This window comes from Cynocephalus volans, chromosome 12 (genome assembly GCF_027409185.1).
Source record: "Cynocephalus volans isolate mCynVol1 chromosome 12, mCynVol1.pri, whole genome shotgun sequence".
NCBI lineage: Eukaryota > Metazoa > Chordata > Mammalia > Dermoptera > Cynocephalidae > Cynocephalus > Cynocephalus volans.
Window position 1 is genome coordinate 99,942,019 of NC_084471.1, and position 19,942 is coordinate 99,961,960.

The 19,942-nt window shown below is 36.3% G+C and overlaps 1 protein-coding gene across 2 annotated transcripts in view; it reads left to right on the plus strand.

The window, feature by feature from the left end:
- The window catches only part of LRP6 (LDL receptor related protein 6), a 160,552-nt gene that overhangs the window by 99,992 nt on the left and 40,618 nt on the right, over nucleotides 1–19,942 (plus strand). For both annotated transcript variants that reach the window (XM_063074658.1, XM_063074659.1), the window contains exons 8-12: nucleotides 10,140–10,356; nucleotides 10,847–11,136; nucleotides 12,443–12,669; nucleotides 14,593–14,777; nucleotides 15,577–15,903. In XM_063074658.1, coding sequence (XP_062930728.1) covers nucleotides 10,140–10,356; nucleotides 10,847–11,136; nucleotides 12,443–12,669; nucleotides 14,593–14,777; nucleotides 15,577–15,903 — 1,246 coding nt within the window. The remainder of the gene's footprint in view (nucleotides 1–10,139; nucleotides 10,357–10,846; nucleotides 11,137–12,442; nucleotides 12,670–14,592; nucleotides 14,778–15,576; nucleotides 15,904–19,942) is intronic.

A 19,942-nucleotide genomic window follows, 5' to 3' on the forward strand; every position in this document is an offset into this window, starting at 1 on the left:
GAAGGTGTTACTGGTTTTCACCGTAATGATGCCTTCATCTGGAAATCTGGCCTCAATTTTATAGTTTTCCTGAATAAGTCAGGTTTTAGAAAGCTTTAGTCACAGTGGTAATTCAGCTCTATCTATCTGAAAAAAAGAGCATAGTAATTGTAGATGTTTAATATTGCAGGCATGACTCCTTGCAAAAATATTTAAAACTACTTAGTGTAACTATGATGCTTTAATTCTCTTTTCATATTTAAAATCACTTGTATGTACTCAGACATAGGTTAGAAGGCCTTTGAATACAGCACTGTAACTGCCCTTACTGCTCTCTTAAACAGGTGCATGGTATCCCTTTACTTCACCACTGGGTCCAGAGCGTTTTTCTACTTGTCACCTCAGTGAGATTTGGCATGATTCAAATGTTATTACCATGGGTATATATTCTATTTTTCTAAAATGTCACTTATGTGAAATTATATTTTATCTCTGTGAAGTTGTATCAAAGAAAAAAATGTATTCTCCAACCTCCAGTCATAACTATTTGCCTGTCTTATGCATAAACTTCTAATTCACTTCTTGTTTTAGATATTGGCTGAAACATTTAGAAGAGGAATGGTTCACTCTGAGCATAATTTGAGTTTCTCTTCTAGAACTTTATAACGTTCACACTCTGGCTCATTTTATGATGGGTGCTTGGTTGTCCTACTATAATATGCCTTGAACGTGTCTAGTCAAGTGAATTTGGCATAGCAGCAATTTTGGTAGTAGACTGGCTGCATTACAAGATTTCATGGGTAATCTTGTCTTGACATTTAATGAGCTGATGAAACTGCTCAAAACTGGATATGATGTCTATAGAAGATTGCCATTACCTCTTCATTGTACAGCTAATGTTATGGTTAACCCACATTTATTTCCTGTTGTAACCTATATTCTCAGTGTGGTTAACAATGTGGTTACAATATGGGAATGGCTCAGAGTGTTGAACTCCTATGACTGTGTGGTTGAAGCAGTTGAAACCACTGGAGACTGGTTCAGATTTGGAGGTAGATTTTAGAAGTGACAGAAGCCTAGTTTCAGTTTAACTAATTAAATTACTGTGAGGTAATACAGTGAAGCATACACCTCAGGAGTTGCCAGATTTAATTAACATTGGCTCAACTTTTAAACATAAAAGGGTAATCTTTTGGAATCACCTAAAATGGTTCGTTTGTTCTGGGTTCAGAATGTACAAACAAGCTTTTAACAGGATTTGTTTTATTTTAACCATAAGGGACTTAAAACCATACTTATAAACCTAGTAAAACCTGTACAAAACAATTACTTGTTGGATAAAAGAAATGTAATAGTGATTTTCTTTGAAACAAAGCAGCATAATTCGGTTTCAATATGTTGTTTTTACCTGATAGAAGGACATTGTGTGGCTGGTGTGAGAGAAATACTTACTGGAGGGCCGAGCCCGTGGCGCACTCGGTAGAGTGCTGCGCTGGGAGCGCAGCGACGCTCCCGCCGCGGGTTCGGATCCTATATAGGAATGACCAGTGCACTCACTGGCTGAGAGCCGGTCACGAAAAAACGACAAAAAAAAAAAAAAAAAAAAGAAATACTTACTGGAGAAGCCAATTTTCTGATGGAGTATCAGCTCTGCAAAAGTCATTAAAGGAAACAGATTTCAGAAAGGAATCACTGGACTTTGTGTAAAGGGAAATATCTGGTTCTTCAGATGCAGAGTCTCAATCAGATTTTAAGCTGTTGATCCTTTAATCTCTTCAGAGGTTCCTTATAATTATTTCCCACATCATATTAACAAGAAAAATAACAGCAGTTAATAAAAATAACAGCAGTTATTATTCAGGTGCCCTTGGACTTGCTCCTTATCATTCCCTCATTAATTTTTTTTTAATTATGGGAAATTTTAGACATATGGAAAGCTGAATAAAGATCATCATGAACCACCAGCTTCAACCATTATTAGTGCATGGCTGCTTTAGAATGCAGCATGTCTCAAGGGGAGAGCCAAGAAGATGACAGAGATGGATTCTCCAAGAAATATATAGTCTTAAGACTTCCTTTCAGGTTTTTGTTCTTGCACTTACAAAACTCAGCTAGTGTTTTGAAATGTAAATTTGCAAAGGTGATATAGGAATGCCGATGTCCAGCTTCAGCGAGGGGTGGGTACCCAAAAAGGGAGAGAGAGGGTCGGCGAAAATAACAAACACAGACAGAGACCTCAATGCATCACTATGCACGTTCTTTCTCTGAGGGCTGTCAGCGTGTTGCAGCTGGAGCCCAGTAGAGCATGAGCCAATGCCTTTTATTTAGATTTTTCTCTGCAGGGGGGCTTGGGGTACTATTTTTATTGTATCAGCAAGCTTAAATCAATAGTCCAAAAAGCAGGGAGGAAACTTTTTTAGAGGTCAGCCAGTCCTTTCCTTTGTCAGCATGTCTCTGGTGATCAACTCGTGCTTCCTTTTCTTGGAATCAGGTTATAAGATCCGAACCATCCCTTCATTGTCTTGAAGTTATCTTGTGACCTTTTTCTGTCAGCTAGCTGTGGTTAATATCCACCCTATTAACGGGGTGGCAGTTATTTTGTCTTAAATGTAAATGAACCTACTGTTCATATGGAAAAAGAACAGTGGATATTTGAACAGCATTATCATGATAGCATGATAGCACATTTTAAGGTTATGCATTGGCTGTGGCCCTGTAATTTTGATCTAAATGTTAAAGTGTCCTTGTGCACAGCACCATCCCTCCCAAAACCAGTTGCACTCTTATTTTTCTAAGATCAAATTTTGCAGATTTAATAATTTTACAGCATATATTTTTATCCCAACACCTGATTCTTAATGATTTATTTAAAACTGGACACCACCAAGTAAAGGGAATTCTACGGGTTCATTCCCATATACTTAATTTATCCCAATCATATAATTTCTCATTAATGCCAACCATTCTCTTGCCATTAATACAGTCTCCAGTAAATGATGTTTGCCAACTTACATTAGGCTGCAGCTCATATTTAGTCATGAGCGGTGCTTTTGGAACATATGTTGGTGTGGTCAGTTTATCATAAGGGGATAATTTTAAATTGTCCAATTTACTCGGATCCTCTGTGGGAATGTTTAGTTCAATGACCGCAAAATCATTTGTGTTATTTTTATAATCTTTGGGAATTCAGAGAACTGCCACGCTAACCAGAATATCGAAAGAGAAAGCAAAAGCAGTACCACGAAGCCGAGGCAGGAACCCTTACGGTTGTAGCAAGTGTTCATAGCTGTGGCCTTGCCAACAGCTCTCCCTCCGGTGGTCCTGCCAACTCAGAGAGGGCAGCCGAAGCTGACTCCTTTAGGATCCTGCCATGGCGTGAACCGCGCCATAGGAAGAAAAAAAGTAGAGTTTTATTTTTTTCATCAGAGACTTATAAAAAAAATTTAAACCATATTTGAATTAACTGTAGTATAGCTGGGAGGAAGGAAAGACCAAATGGAAGACATTTAATTATTTGTGGCTTTACTGAGACTGATGATGAGTTTAGGGCAAGCCTAAGGTGACAGGTGTGGGATGGGTCAATGGTCTAAACTAAAAAAGGAGCAAATTAATTTCATTGTAGGGTGTATGTAGTCACCATTGTGAAATTCTAATTCTGCGCAGTCTAGTATGTAGCCACTAGCCACATGTGGCTATGGAGCACTTAAAATGTGGCTAGTCTGAATTGAGATGTGCTTTAAGGGTAATAATATACATACTTAGAAGACCTAGTATGAAAAAAATAAGATCGCATTAATGAAGTTTTTAATATTGATGACATGTTGAAAAAATATTTTGGATATGTTGGATTAAATAAAATGTATTATTAAAATTAATTTTACCTGCTGTTTTACTTTTTCATATATGGCTACTAGAAAATTTTAAATTGACACATACGGCTTACATTTTTTGCTTGTATTATATTTCTCTTGGACAGCAGTGTTTTAGACCCACTGCTGTTGTAAAAACTACAACAGATGAAAACAGGGAGATAGGGAATTAAGGGAAATTAGTGTGCTTATAAAATTACATTTTAAATCTTTAGCACATTGTAGTTACATGGTTCAGTTCGAAGTAGATGTGAATTGATATACGTTGTTTTAGTGTGCACTTTACTTACCTGCCCCACCAAAGGAAAAAAGAACAACAAAAAAAACCTTTGCTTTGAAAGTGAGAGAACAAGGGACAGCTGGAAGGAACTAGTGCTGTAGTGGGTAAAGCATCCAGATCTTTAGTTGTGGCTTTTCAGGAACTCTTATTTGAGTTCCTGGCCATTGTCCTATTCTAAAGACCTTCTGAAAGACTTTCATTACCATTTGTTGTTGTTTCACAAGATGTTGCTAAAGACCTTTTTCTTTTTCTTATGTCCTTTGCTCTTTTCTTCCTGAGACCTTGCTTGTACTTAGAGCAGCATTAACACTAATCCAAACCCTAGTATTGAGAAGCATCTTGGAGTAAAGGTAAGCAAAGCATTTCAGATTTACATACAGTCCTTTATCTGCAATTCTGAAATCCAAAAAGCTCTGAAAACCAAACACTTTTTGTTAATTCAGTTGGTGGAAAACCTGAGCTGAAGCAGTGTGAGACAATTTGTAGTCTTTATTTATCCTCCTTTGTGGGAGTACTTATATGTTTTGTGGTAGAAATATTAATGTGTTTGGCAATGAAGTGCTGCCCTGGACCCAAGCAGAGGTGCAATGCCATATGCATTGTTAAGCTTTCTAAATATCAAAAAAATTTCTAAATTCTGAAATACAGCTGGCCCCAAGATTTTCATATGAGGGATTTTGGACCTCTACTACTATTCCACAGATATTAAAAATATTTTGCTAACCATAATACTGTATTTAAAGTAAGATATTTTTCTTTAACACAATCTAAATACAGTGACAAAGGTTAAATGAGGTGTTCCTGAAATACAACTTTGTTGTGTCACTTTCTTTAAAATGCTTTCAGAAGCTTCCTGTTTTCTGTAGTTTTCCTTATCCTGGAATTTAATACCTGCCACCAGGTGATATAGCCTGATGCTGTCTTCTTTGAGTCCCTTCTGTGTTCTTTCTGCCTCAGTCAAAGCATTTATTTCAAAGTCAGTCAAAAATACTGACTCTGTGCCTTAACACAGAGGCTCCTTAATTTAACAAGTTAACCGACTCAACTCTGTGCCTTAACATGTGTTAATTCGTTTTCTTATGGAAAATCCTTTTTTTTCCTCTTTATCAAAATTCTAATTCTTTAAGATGGATTTCAACTCCTACAATTTCCTGAATTTTTTTCTGATTACTTACAGGTCAGAGAGGGTATGTGTGTATTTGTGTGGTTTTAATATAAATATAGTTTACCTCCCGAACTAGATTGTAATCCCTTAGCTGGAAGAGGCCCTGTTTTAAACCTCTTAGCATTCATCATGTCTTTCATGGTCATTCATATTCATTAGATACGTTTATTAATATTGCTTGATTTGGGGGGCAGGAGTGGGGTGATGTCTTCTGGTGGAGCAACAAAAGTATACTCTGATCTAATTCTCAGATTATTTGCTCCTTTCTGTTTACTGTTTTAGTTACTTTATATCTAAGTAGCAAAAGCAAACAATAAATATGGAGGCAAGAAATGGGAATAAGGCTGCACCTTGTAGTTTTCCACTGGTTGCCAAGATATAGAAAGGTCTGTACTGGTTTTAGTGTATAGTTTAACAGTGTGTGGTTGTTTTGTCCTTTTATTTCCACATATTCTTTTATTTATGTATTAATTTTTATTTTGCAGCACTATGTTTTAATAAATAAGTAGAGCCATTTAGCTATTTACATTTAGAGACTAAAGCATCTTAATAAAATAATTTTAAAGGACAGGAACCAAATTTATCGAGCACCCATTATACATCTTGTACTGTGCTATGTATTTAGCATTATTTTATTTAATCTTTAAATCATTCAGTTATGGTAGTAGCTCTCTTTCTGTTTCACATGTGAGAAATTGCTTAAGGATACCCGATGAATGATAGAGCTTATATTTGAAATCCAAACCTATTTATTTCTGCCACAATTTTGTTTGCTGATCATTGAGAGATTTTTAGAAAGCAGAAGAATAAAGACTAACTGCTAAGTAGATGATGGAGAATTGTGTGAACTGTAAGGATCTTTGGGAAGTATAGATTTTCATTGTCATTCTTAACCCATTAACCAAATTCATCCTTAATCATCCATCTTTTGTTTAAGCTGTTCATTTGTCAAAATGAACAAACAAATATGTTGCAGGGTGATATAGCCGAAAGAGTTGCTCGATCCTATAATATTTTTGAAGAAGAAATGTAAATGTTCTTTTTGAAAAGAAGCTCAACATTAGGCATCTAGTTTGTGCTTTTAGTTCAGCAAATAAATTGTAATAGGAAGGCCAACGTTTGAATGTGGTGATCAACAAAATCATGTAATTTATTAAATGTAAAATAATGCATAATAATTGATTTAAGATAGAACTAAAGCTGGGAATAAAATCAAATCAGACGTGTTTTATTGTACCGTAAGTTTGTAAAAAAGTAAAATTTTTGATTTTTGTGATACAGAATACACCTTTGAACAACACGAATTTGAACTGTGCAGGTCCACTATATGTGTTTTTTTTTCAGTAAATGCGGTTGGTTGGCCCTCTGTATCCACGGGTTCAGCATCTGGGGATTTAACCAACCAAGGATCAAAAATACAGTCTTTGCTGGATGTGGAACCCCCATGGATAGGGAGGGCTGACTTTTGTATCTGTGGGTTCCAAGTAAAGACCCCCCACGTCCCCCACCTGCCGTGGGGCTTAGGGCGCAGTGTAGCGCTGCTGAGACCCAGGAGCAGGGGTAGTTATTTGTAGATTTTCTGCTGTGAGGGGGCGGGCACCCCTATCCCCTGAGCTGTTCAAGGTCACTTGTATTTAGCACTGTGTTGGGTGCTCTCAGATAGGACGATGAACTCCCCCTAATGGAGAACATAGGTTCACTGTTAAGTGTATGACATTTTAGATGAGGAAGCAGTACATTTTCCTGGAGATGCGGTTGGAAATATTGCAGAAGAAACTGACAAGACTTCAGACTAAAATTTACAGATTTGTAATTTTTCTTAATGAGGTAACTAGCAGAAGCCATAGACTTGGTGGGCTTTTTGAAGGGTGTTTTACAGACAGAGAAGAAGCCAGGAAACTTTGGAAAATATCTAACCAGGGATTGAAAAGGGAAACAGTGAAATGAAGAAATAAAAAGCAGTTTTGACTATTAGAAAAAGAAATAGGATCATATTAAAGGATCATATTGTACTGCAGAAACCTGGTGAAGAGTCTTAGTGGGTAGTTAAGAGTATCAAATATTAAAAAGAGGCAAAAGAGTATAAGAACTAAGAAAAGCACGTCATTGGCTATTTTGGTAGTTATTTCATCTGAGTCATAGGTTGGAAACCAATTGCAGGGAGTTAAGGGAATTAATGATAAGAGATGGAAACAGCTGTTACAGATTGCATTCAAAGAATGTAGCAATAAATTAAGCAATGGAATAGTTAACAGAGGAAATACAGAATCATTTAACTCTTAAACAGTATCTTTCTAAGATGGGGGAAAGTGTGTTATATAAAAGGCAGAGAGGAAGGGAACCTGTGGAGAGGGAGAAACTGAAGATCCTGGGAAGGAAGGAAGGAGAAGAGACAGGAGTCAAGAGATAATGTCCATATTAGGATGGAGGCAAAGTACAGAGTTTTACAAAAGCCTCCACTGCCTACAATGCTTTTTTCTAAGTTTAATGTCTAATAAAGGAAAAAAACTTTCACTCTGATCAAAATTTCCAGGCAGCAATAGAATGGAGCTGGGACTCTGCTTTTAGGAGGGATCAAATATGTATCCACTCTCTAAAAGTAGCCAGTAATATGCCATTGTCTTTACATGGATTTAAAATTTGGGCAAAAACACTTCTCGTGGGGTTCAAATGGCTAAGCTGTAGGATCTAGGATAAGAACATTACATAAATACATTTTCCTTCCCGTTTTTAGGGAGGTTTCTTGAGATTCTTGAGAATCCTGTACAGCTGAGATTTTTAGTGAGCGTTTACCCTCAGGATTCTGCTTCTAGTGTTGTGGTCATTAATATTTTAAAACGTGGATTCAAAACTTCTGTGTAAAGGTGATGATAGCCATCATGGTAATCATTTAAATTTGGTTTTTCTCTTAATCACAGTTGTTATTTTTAAAAAGTATGACTACATATGACTTCTTTGAGCTCTTTAGTCCTGCTCTCAAGTAGGTAGTTTTTCTACAAATAAGAAACACTCAAACCCTGTAGTTTGGAAACCAAGGGTTTCAAGTAAACACTTCAAACATTCAAGGTTAAAAGAGAGCACAAGAGGTTTTTAAGAGATGGGTACAAAAATGGAGAAGGATAGTCTCTTTCTTTGCCTTATTTATGATAGATGTATTTATTTCATGATTTCATTTTATCTACTATTAAGAACTCACTTAAACATTTATTGAGTTCTTTGCCAGGCTGTCTGATAGAAACTGAGGAAGATGCATACATGGATACTTTGAGGTTCCTGGTCTTCTAGAGCTCACATTCTAGTTAGATATATAAACAAATAATTGGCCCCTTTTCTCTGCTTAGTCCTTCTACTTTTAAAGACTATTTTGGTATTTGACCTAAAGTAATTCTAAGATAGAACACAGACATCATAAAATATATCCAAGAATGGTCTACTGTAAGAAAATAGGAATGTAAAAAATCTAAACTCATGACTCAAGTTAAGGAGAAGTTATTAACTTTAAAAAGTATTTATTGTAGGACTTGGAGTAGTTCTAATTTTAAAGTATGTTTTTGACTTTTAGAAAAACATTCTATTTAAATATATGTTTATACAGTTTGGCCTTATAGAAGTCCTTTTGTGTCTAATATGGACAGGTAAACATTAAACTAATATAATCTCTCTTCTATCAGATATAAATCAAATATTTATTGATATTTGTAGATGAAAATACAAGGATATATCACAGTTTTGCTCACTGTGATTCCAAGTGCTAGTTTTGTCTGTTCTTAGAAGGTCAGCAAGTATTTTTAAAGTTTCAGGGAGAGGAGAGATAGAGATAACATCTGGTTGTCATTTTGTCTAGGCACAGTGTTGACTTACTTGTTTCTTCCTGATTTTTATGAATTAAATAATATCTGCATAGAAGATTATGTCTCATACCTTTTTTAGGTGGGTAGTGAGCAGATACTGTTCACATATACATGCTTTTAGTACCAGAATAATATTTCTGAAGGCTAATTTGCATAGCATGCAGCTATTTTAAATGGTAGAGGTGGTCTCAGTTGGGGACTTGAATGTTGGTACTTTGGAAGGCTTACTCCATCTTTCAGAAAGAAGATGAGTGCATGTTGCTGTGATGTGTGTCAGAATGAATTTAATAATGTTGCTATTGGGAGTTGGGAGCAGTAGGTACATTTTAGTTTCTTGAAGCTGAGTTGCAGAGAACATGCCATGAGCTCCATATACTTTTGTGGTTCTAACCTCAGGGGAGTGAGAGATATATTGAGAGCCCTTTTATCTGTTTTTTTTGTTTGTTTGTTTTAACAAAAACAGTGAAATACAAAGTGTGATAGGTGAAAAGGATCCTAAAAATGACATCAATTCTGTTTACAATCTGTGTGACCTTATATGACTCTTAGTTACCTGAGGTATAAAAAAGGAAAAATCTCTGGATAAAATATTTTAGAAAACAAAATATGTGATAAAATAATCTCTGTGAAGGTATGTTATAATTTGAAACAAATATACAAACAATTTAAGGTGATGATAATGTATTTTTATTTTGACACAGTCGTTAAATAGAACAGTTGCATACTAAATCTAAAGTTGCCAGAAGTTTTGGAAGGAAGAGTAATATAAGAGATTGGAGTAGAAGATGACAGAGGTCAAATATGAGCTTATATTGAATATTTGAAATCATTCTCATTAAATCATCATGAAATTTTGTGAAAGCATTGTAATAGGAATAACTAATATGACTCTTGGATTTGGATACAACAGGTAGTTGGATTTGTCATTTTTACATACATTTCAGAAACAGGTGCATACCTCATTCTCTTCCTTCTCTTTGAATTTAACCTTAAAGGTTATGAATACTGATGGCACTGGGAGACGAGTACTAGTAGAAGACAAAATTCCTCACATATTTGGGTTTACTTTATTGGGTGACTATGTTTACTGGACTGACTGGCAGAGGCGTAGCATTGAAAGAGTACACAAACGAAGTGCAGAGAGAGAAATCATCATAGATCAGCTGCCTGACCTCATGGGCCTAAAGGCCACAAATGTTCATCGAATCATTGGTAAGTAATTCCAAAATCCTCTTAGAAATGGAAAACAGGAATGAAAATAGATGAGGATAGTCAACAGCTTGTAAAGCAGCAGTGTAAATTGTTGATGTTTTGAGGTCGTATGGAAATCATCTTTAATCCTTTTTACCAGGAAGGGACCTTTTAAATGTTGGTTTAGTATTCCGACTACACGGTTTGAATTGAAGGACTAAATACTCATGCACAGGCAAACGTACACCTTCATCAAAGGAATTCATTCCTATTGTATGAATAATGTACCTTATTTTAAAGTTTACCATGGGTATAAAGGAAAATATTTTACCTTATTTTTATTCCCTGTTAATCCTCATATTACTTGTTTGTGAGATTAGAATTGAAACTCTAAATTGGGAACATATGTAATCATATGTCTTTGTTAACCAAATGATTAGTAATTTAAAAGTGAAAAAGTGTTACTTGTGTCAATGTGTGTGTGTTCTTTTATAATTAATTTATTTTCTAGGTTCCAACCCCTGTGCTGAGGAAAATGGCGGATGTAGCCATCTTTGCCTCTATAGACCTCAGGGCCCGCGCTGTGCCTGCCCCATTGGCTTTGAACTCATCAGTGACATGAAGACCTGCATTGTCCCAGAAGCTTTCCTTCTCTTTTCACGGAGAGCAGATATCAGACGAATTTCTTTGGAAACAAACAATAATAATGTGGCCATTCCACTCACTGGTGTCAAAGAAGCTTCTGCTTTGGATTTTGATGTGACAGACAACCGGATTTACTGGACTGATATATCACTAAAGGTTAGCAACAGAATTGGAGTATTGAAGCTGGGGACTAAAAGAGAAAATTTCTAGAATTTTTGAATCTTCATGCTGTGACCCACCTCCCTCACTGCTTATTAGGCAGAGTTCAACAAAAACCCTTAAGTTTTTAAAGGAAGTGAAGGGAAAAGCCCATTCACTCTTTTATTAGATGCCTTCTAATGCAAGATACTTTGCTCGTGTTCTAAATCTACAAGACATAATCCTCCTGTACTTCGTTCCATTTGATGATGAATGGCATTTTCTGCAGTTATCTGAGTAAGCAATTGTATGCTTCACATAAAATGGCTTATAGAAGCCTGACTCTTGATTTATTTTAAACAAAATTCTGGAGGCTGAGGTAAAAAGAGCCAGTTATGGGTTATAGCATAGAGGAAGCTTCTAACCAGAAAATCTGGAGAGTAATCTTTTCTTCTTCCAGATTGTTTTGGGCTTATTTCAGATAACTTGTGTAAACTTTTGTCTGATATGCAAAAAACGTGGAGTGTTGGAGATAGAGTTGCAGTCTAATGGTGTTTGGTAAAATCTATTGAGTGAGTGAATAAATGAAGAAAATACGTAAGTCTTAGCTTTTATTGGGTGGCCTTCTAAGTTTCCTCATCTTGAAAATATGAGGGGTCTTCAAAAAGTTTATGGAAAGATTTGTATTATCTTTTAATTCCATTTTTCCAAGAACTTTTTGAAATACTTGTCTGTCTTTCAGGGTTCTTGTGATTATTAAATGAGAAAATCTGTGATACAAAGTCCTTAGTACAGTAATTGACAAGAAGTAGCATCTGTTATTATTATTATCATGAATTATGATTGTGTTAAATTTTATGGAATTCAAAGCTGTAGTGGTAATAATGTGATAATGGTTATATTATAAGGTATAGGGTTGCTGAGATCTTCTCAGATTGACACAGTGACTTGGCATATGCTCAAGCATCTTCAGAAAGTTGACTGCCAGTTAAGATTCTGCATCATGTGATTGCGTCTTTTTCACTTGATCACTAATAAATTTTAAAAGAAAAATCATTCTACTGTCTTACTTAGTAGAATAAATTTTAGTTCTTAAGAGTTTCAAAAATTTCTCCCTGAATTGGCAATAAAATTTAAGGTCACAGTCGCATTTATTAGAAATTGACATCAAATTTTTCTGTACTTGTAAATTATGCAAGTTTTATTAGAAATCAGTATGCCTCTTTTTGCTTCTGGGTCCTCCCACCCTCAGAAACTGAACCATCTTTCAGGATAGTGTTTTATATTTAAGCCATGTAACTTAGTTAATTTCATTTTTTTGCAGACCATCAGCAGAGCTTTTATGAATGGCAGTGCACTGGAACATGTGGTAGAATTTGGATTGGATTATCCAGAAGGCATGGCAGTAGACTGGCTTGGGAAGAACTTGTACTGGGCAGACACAGGAACAAATCGAATTGAGGTGTCAAAGTTGGATGGGCAACACCGACAAGTCTTGGTGTGGAAAGACCTAGACAGCCCCAGAGCTCTGGCATTGGACCCTGCTGAAGGGTAAATAGCTCTATGTGTGCATTCTTTGCAACTACATTGCACATTTTGGGGAACATGGCCTAGTTATGGATATGTTCTCATTGTTTTAGATAATGCTTATTGGGAATTTGACAAGTAAACCGTAGGCTTTATTTTAAAACCATTCAGTGAATTTCACTGATTTTGACTGAATAATAATTAGCTAATTTTACTTTTGTCATTAACATTGGGTGAGGAGTGATATGGATTAATAAATCCATTTCAAATTCCTTTCTTTTTTAGTTTCATACACCTATATTTATTTGCACTCCTTGTCCAGTTATACTAGATTACAAATCTATTATCATTAACCCACTGAATCAATGTTGTGTACTAAGAAATAACTGCATTTCAAAAGCTCCATTTTAGTATTCATTAATTCAAAATGGACAATTCGTTTGATCATTATTATAAAATTGGACAAACTTTAGTATTGAGAGGTAGACTAAACTGTTTACAATCTGACATGTTTTTTAAGGGTAGGTTATCCTTCTTAGAAGAGTCAGCAAGTTTTAAAAAGCAGCTAAGAAATCTGAAATTTGAAGAAAAATTCCACTTTTAAAAGTCAGCACTGTGAACATAAAAACATATTGATCATATCTGTAATTAAACATGCTTTCCCTGAAATCACCACATTAATTCCATGATTAGCTAGTTATAGTTAGATGGCTGTATCAAAGACAGCTTCTCTTCACTGACATACTGTAGTTGGATTATGGTGATATTTGCTCTAAGCATTAGTTACCAGACAGATAAATTTAGTAGTTGGAAATAAGGACTCTAGTATAGACTGCTGCTGGCAAGTGTGAAATTTCTCTCACAGTTGTTTCTTTTTGGCTTTTGTGGTGTACACATGCCTGTCAACTGACGAGTGCAAATGCAAGCAAAGCCTGGGACAGCTTTACTTTTCAGAAAGGCATGTTCATACAGTGCTACCAAGTGAGCCATCAACTGACTGGCTGATGAGTGAATGTTTGTTATCAAGTATTTCATGAGAGCTGGCATATGGAGTGCTTTCCTATTGCCAGTGTTCAGAGTGTCTCAAAAACTAGCACCTTACTAGTTTAGTTGAAAGGGCATTTGGCTAAGGATTAAGTTCTAGTTCTAGCTCTACCATGTAACTGACTTGAAAACATCAGACCAGTCATTCACATTTCTTTTAGTGCTTCGGCCTCCTCATCTATGAAAAGCCTATATGGTAGGGTTGCTCTAAGATTAAAGTGAAAAACTCGAAAAAGCTAACTAAAAGCAAAAGAATATTCTGAAGTTTCACAGGGATTATAGTAGTAGTGTTCATTGCCTAGCTGACATATTGAGGGGTGATTCATTATTCTTAGTCATGTAGTATGCTCCCTTGCACTGTATGACCAGATACATTTTCAAACCTTGCTTTGACCTCATTTAAAGGCTCACTGTTTCTTTTTACCTTTGATGCACTCCTGCAACTTGTTTTTGGGGAGAGTTGATAACACAAGTTGAAAAGTAAGTTCAACATTTTAAACACACTCAAATTACTTGTATACAGAAATACATAAATATATTTTATTCAGTAGTGAACCAGATTCTGAGACCAGAGCTTTAATCCTTTGCTGTTTTCTTGGCTATGATTAGTTTTATAAATGCCAGTGCTTCAATAAAGAAACCATTGGTTTGTTTCCAGTTCCTCGGTTTGGATGGAAAAAATTCATTGGAAAAACTAAGGAAAGCTGACTCACTTCCTTTTTGGGATATGAGAGAAAATATTTAGTTAAGGGTGCCAAAATAATTGAAAGAATTGTAGCCATGATTTTGTTTTACCCATTTCCCTGACATACTGTGTATTTTCTTTAGTCACTATGCATGAATATGACCCTTTCCCCAGATAATCAAAAGAGAAATGTTAAGTATTCATTGTTTTGAATTTAGATTTATGTATTGGACTGAATGGGGTGGAAAACCTAAGATAGACAGAGCTGCTATGGATGGAAGTGAACGTACTACATTAGTTCCAAATGTGGGACGAGCAAACGGCCTAACTATTGATTATGCTAAAAGGAGGCTTTATTGGACAGACCTGGACACCAACTTAATAGAATCTTCAAATATGCTTGGTAAGCTTTACTACTTTTTATTCAGGCAGATAGTATATTCTTTCTATGCAAAAATCAATGGCTGCTGTTTACTGTTGCTTAGGTGCTATTAATAAAACTTTCTATGAATGTCTAGATTCTTCACCATTGCTTAGGTGCTATTAATAAAACTTTCTATGAATGTCTAGATTCTTCACCATTGCTTAGGTGCTATTAATAAAACTTTCTATGAATGTCTAGATTCTTCACCATTGCTTAGGTGCTATTAATAAAACTTTCTATGAATGTCTAGATTCTTCACCATTGCTTAGGTGCTATTAATAAAACTTTCTATGAATGTCTAGATTCTTCCCATGTTCTGGAATTGTTTCCTGTTTATTATTATTAGTAGTGGTCCAGGTACTTGGATTCATATCTCTTGGTTACATGAAAATTTCATTATTGTTTGGCTTGTAATGAAATTTTCAACTCCCTATATATTCCTGAGGTGACTTTTTGTACCAGTAAACTACATTATGAAAGAAAGAATATAAGTCAAACTTCAGGCTCTTACGTATAGAAAATAAAACCATAATCAAAATAGACCATTTGCAGGAATTTAAACAAACTCAGTGATTTATATGGCAGGAATGTAAGTTTGAGGCATGGGGTCAGACTGCAGATGGATTGATTTCAGAGGATGGGTCTGGTTTTAAAATTGCTTTTAAATTGCCTACAAATTTAGTGTTTTATATGTTATAATTTTGGAGGTGGGCTACAAGACCACTTGTATTCTCACATATTTCATCTCTCTGCTTCTCCGCTGCCTTTCCGAAAATAGGGCTCAACCGTGAAGTTATAGCAGATGATTTGCCTCATCCTTTTGGCCTAACTCAGTACCAAGATTACATCTACTGGACGGACTGGAGCCGACGCAGCATTGAGCGTGCCAACAAAACCAGTGGCCAAAACCGCACCATCATTCAGGGCCATTTGGATTATGTGATGGACATCCTTGTCTTTCACTCCTCTCGGCAGGCAGGGTGGAATGAGTGTGCTTCCAGCAATGGGCACTGCTCCCACCTTTGCTTGGCTGTACCAGTTGGAGGTTTTGTCTGTGGATGCCCAGCTCACTACTCTCTTAATGCTGACAACAGGACTTGTAGTGGTAAGCTGTATTTCCCCCCAAAGCAATTAAGAATTAGAAAGCAGCATTTTGAAAGTGCTTTAGTTTGTGTTCTTTCTAGAGTTAAGAGTTGTAAAAGTCTAGCGTCAATCATTTGTGTTGTTAAAAAGGGGAGGGTTAAGGGGGGGAATACAAGTTTTTGTTACTTGTTTGATGATTGCAACTTGATATTATAGAAAACTTAGGTCTTTTACCCATGGACATTAAATATTTAGTGCAAAATTTTCAGTGTCATTGAGAGGGACCAAGTTACATGTGCATGCTTTACATAATTCATATTTGTTATAAAGGGAAGAGCATACAAGCAGAACAACTAAGAGAGTCACAAAACATAACCTCCTTGTCCTTTGAAGTGCATCGAATAGGACAAACACAAAAATTTAAGTGTATTAAGAGGCCAGGCGGAAAATGCATATGAGAAAATTTAACCCAGTGTAAAACAATAATAGTTGGATGGGTAAGTAGAGAGCCCACTCTCTGAACATAGTGGGTGGTTGCTACTTAATTCCAGCTGATGTTACCAGTGTCATCCAGTCATGAATCCAGATTTTTTTTTTGGTACGATAGCTCCCAATTTTTGAATGTTGGTAAGCAATTAACTTTAAACACACACACAGTGCTAACAACAAAGTGTGTAACAAAACATTGTTGGCTAGGGGAAACCTGGTTTTATAACTTAAGTATATATGAAAACCCATGTTTTGGTGTATAGACAAGAACAAATTAGTAGATATCAAGAAATAGGTGGTAGGGATTAGATCAGAAGGAGTAGAATCATGGGGACAGGCTCAGTATGGTAGAAAGTAACAAATTGTCATAGGATATTGAATGAAATTAACTATTGAAATTGCTTTGTTCTGTGCCTGAGAGTACATATCAGAAATCACGTAGGACAGGATTTAGTGTGTTTGTACATAGACTTCAACAGTGAAAGAGAAAGAACATAAGCATATAGTTAAATGGTTTAAGAGGTTGTACTTTGGAATCTCTGCCACTCAGCTTTTTTGCGAAAGCGAGTAACATAAATCTTTTAAGCCTTAATTTTTCTAATTTGTCAAGTGGGAATAATAATAGTAACTACTTCACACGTTGTTGTGAAGATGAAATAAGATCAATTAGACTAGTTTGGTAATTCAGGTACACTTGGACTGTGGTGGTACCAGTGGTGATGGAGAGATGCTGAGGGATTCAAGGTATATTTTAAAGCAAAAATGAACAGAACTTACTAATGGGTCATATGTGGGGAAGGAGAGGAGAGAAGAAGCAAGGATGTCTTCTAGATTAGGTGTCATAGTAGGTGTATTATCAGAGGACAGAGATGGGGTTGGAGATACAAATATTTTGGGCTTTGTGGATATATAGGCTCGGTCATACCTACTCAACTATGCCCAACTCTGTCCACTGTAGTGTGAAGGCAGTGTAGACAATACATTTTAAAAATGAGCATGGCTGAAGTCCAGTAAAATTTTTATAAAAACAGCAGCAGGCCAGATTTGGCTTGCAGGCCATAGTTTACGCTGATTCCTGATGGAGAGGAAAGAAGGGACTTGGTAACTTAAGGAACTTGTTGAGGAGGGAAAGTTCAGAGAGGACACTAAGAAATGGCAGCCAAAGAAGTAAGAAGAAAAGCTGGGGAGAATAGAGGCTCAGAGAAGACAGGAGATAAATTTATGTCAAAAAAGAACTGTGTTCAGTGCTGCTGAGTGGTTGAGTGAAGTGAGCTCTGAAATAACATCTGTTGGATTTTGGGGGAAGGTGATGATTATAGGTTAAATGCTTGGGAGTGGAAGTGTTTGGATTTTGGATTTTTTTTTTTTTTTTTAATTTTGGAATTTTAGCAGAATACATACCAGTTGAGCATCCCTGATCCAAAATCCCAGATGCTCCAAAGAGCATTTCCTTTGAATGTCATGTCAGTATTCGAAAAGTTTCAGATTTTAGAATTGTTTGGATTTCATATTTTCAGATTAGGGATGCTCAACCTGTAGTAACCCTGAAGACAGAAATTTCAGGGAAGTAACAATGAAAGATTGGAGTAGATTAAAAAGTGAATGGAAAAAAGGAAGGGGCAGTAGTAAATATAGACATCTCTTTCAAAAAGTTTAGCTTTGGATGGAAGGAGAAAATGGGGTACTAACTGGTGGAGAATGGAGACAAAAAGAGTGTAGAAAGACCTTTCTAGATTATTACTGTTACAGCTGCTTGTATCCATGCATGTTGGTTGGTGAGTGAAGGCCGTGAGAAATCAGTGTTGAGTGTCCTTAATGTCTGTCTGCTGGCTGCCTTTCTGAGATAGATCAGCAGTGCTTCGAGAGGCTTCTTATGTGCTCTTTTTGCACGTGTTATTTAATATTTGTACAGAGATGTACTAGATTCAGGGCATACTATAGAAGAAGTTTCACACAAAGTACTTGCCCTCAAAAGTTTTCTAATATTTTGTAAGTTACTCGACCTGTTTGAAAAGCTAAATCAGATCACGTTTCTGTGCTCAGAAGCTAACTGTGCCTCCCCACTTCCCACAGAATGAAAACCTAGTTCTTAGCCTGCTGGATCCTACATGATTTATACCCCACACTTCATAACCCCTTCTCCACCCCCCGACCCCAATTTCCTTCTCTAATCTCAGCTTTTACTATTCTCTCCTTTGCTTTCTCCATGACAGTCATATGGACTCATTGCTGGTTTCAGATATGCCAGTTACTCCCACCTCAGGATTGTTATACTGCTTATTTACTCTGCTTGGAATGTTCTTCCTGCAAATATTTGCATGTAATATCCTTTAGCTCCAAGTCTTTCTTAATTGTGACCTTCACAATGAGACCTGTCTATGCTATTTAAAATTGCAAATCATCCTTATATCCTATCTAGTGTTGCCAGTGCCCCTTACTTGTACTTTTTCCTTTAGCACTTAGCACCCTTTTATACACCATATAATTTACATACTCTACTATGTATATACTATAACTTTTTTTTTTTTTTAAGATGATCGGTAAGGGGATCTTAACCTTTGACTTGGAATTGTCAGCACCACGCTCTCCCAAGTGAGCTAACCGGCCATCCCTATATAGGGATCCGAACCTGTGGTCTTGGTGTTATCAGCACCACACTCTTCCAAGTGAGCCACAGGCCGGCCCTTATACTATAACTTTTAAAATTATGTTTATTGTTTACTTTTGTCTATTGGAATATACTCCATTAAACACCAGTTTTTTTCTGTTTTTTGGGTTTTTTCCCTCATTGATGTATCTTAAGTGCTGTATTAGTCCATATCTTCTGCTTATAATAAAATACACAGAACTGGGTATTTTGTAGAGAAAACAAAATTTATTGCTTATAGTTTCAGAGGCTGGAAGTCCAAAGTCCAGGGAACACATCTGGTGAGGATCTTGGTGGTGGTAACAGTGACCGAGGGGTCTCACATTGGCAGAAAATTGTGGAGCAGAGAGAGACTAACATCTCTTGTGCTCTTCTTTTAAAGCCCTCAGAGCCACACCTCTGACCACCATTATTAATCCATTCACTATGGCATGGCCCTACAATCTAATCACCTCTTCAAGGCCCCACCTTTCAATTGCCATTATTGGATTCCCCCCACCCCCCTTACACTGTCACAGTGGGGACTAAGTTTTGGGGGTGTCTAGTACCTGGTACATGGTAGGCACTCACGAAATTATTGTTAAATAAGTGAGTAAAGAAGCAGGACAGGATCTAGAAAAACACATGTGCTTTACTGCTTAACACCTTTGTGATCTTGGAAAAATTATTTAACTTTTCTGAGCCTCAGTTTGCTCACCTGTAAAATGGAGATAATTTTGAGGATTAAATAACATAGAGTATGATGTGTGATGTGTTGGAGGTCCTTAGTAAGTGTTTGTTTCTTTTCTTTCCCTCCTCTCAATTTTATTCTTTCTTTCAAAATCATGGCTACAGGACTCTCCTTTTTGTCCAATGCTTGTTTCTTTGTTTTTTCACTTATTCTTTCAGCGAGTATTTACTAAACACCTACTGCATATTGGGCAAA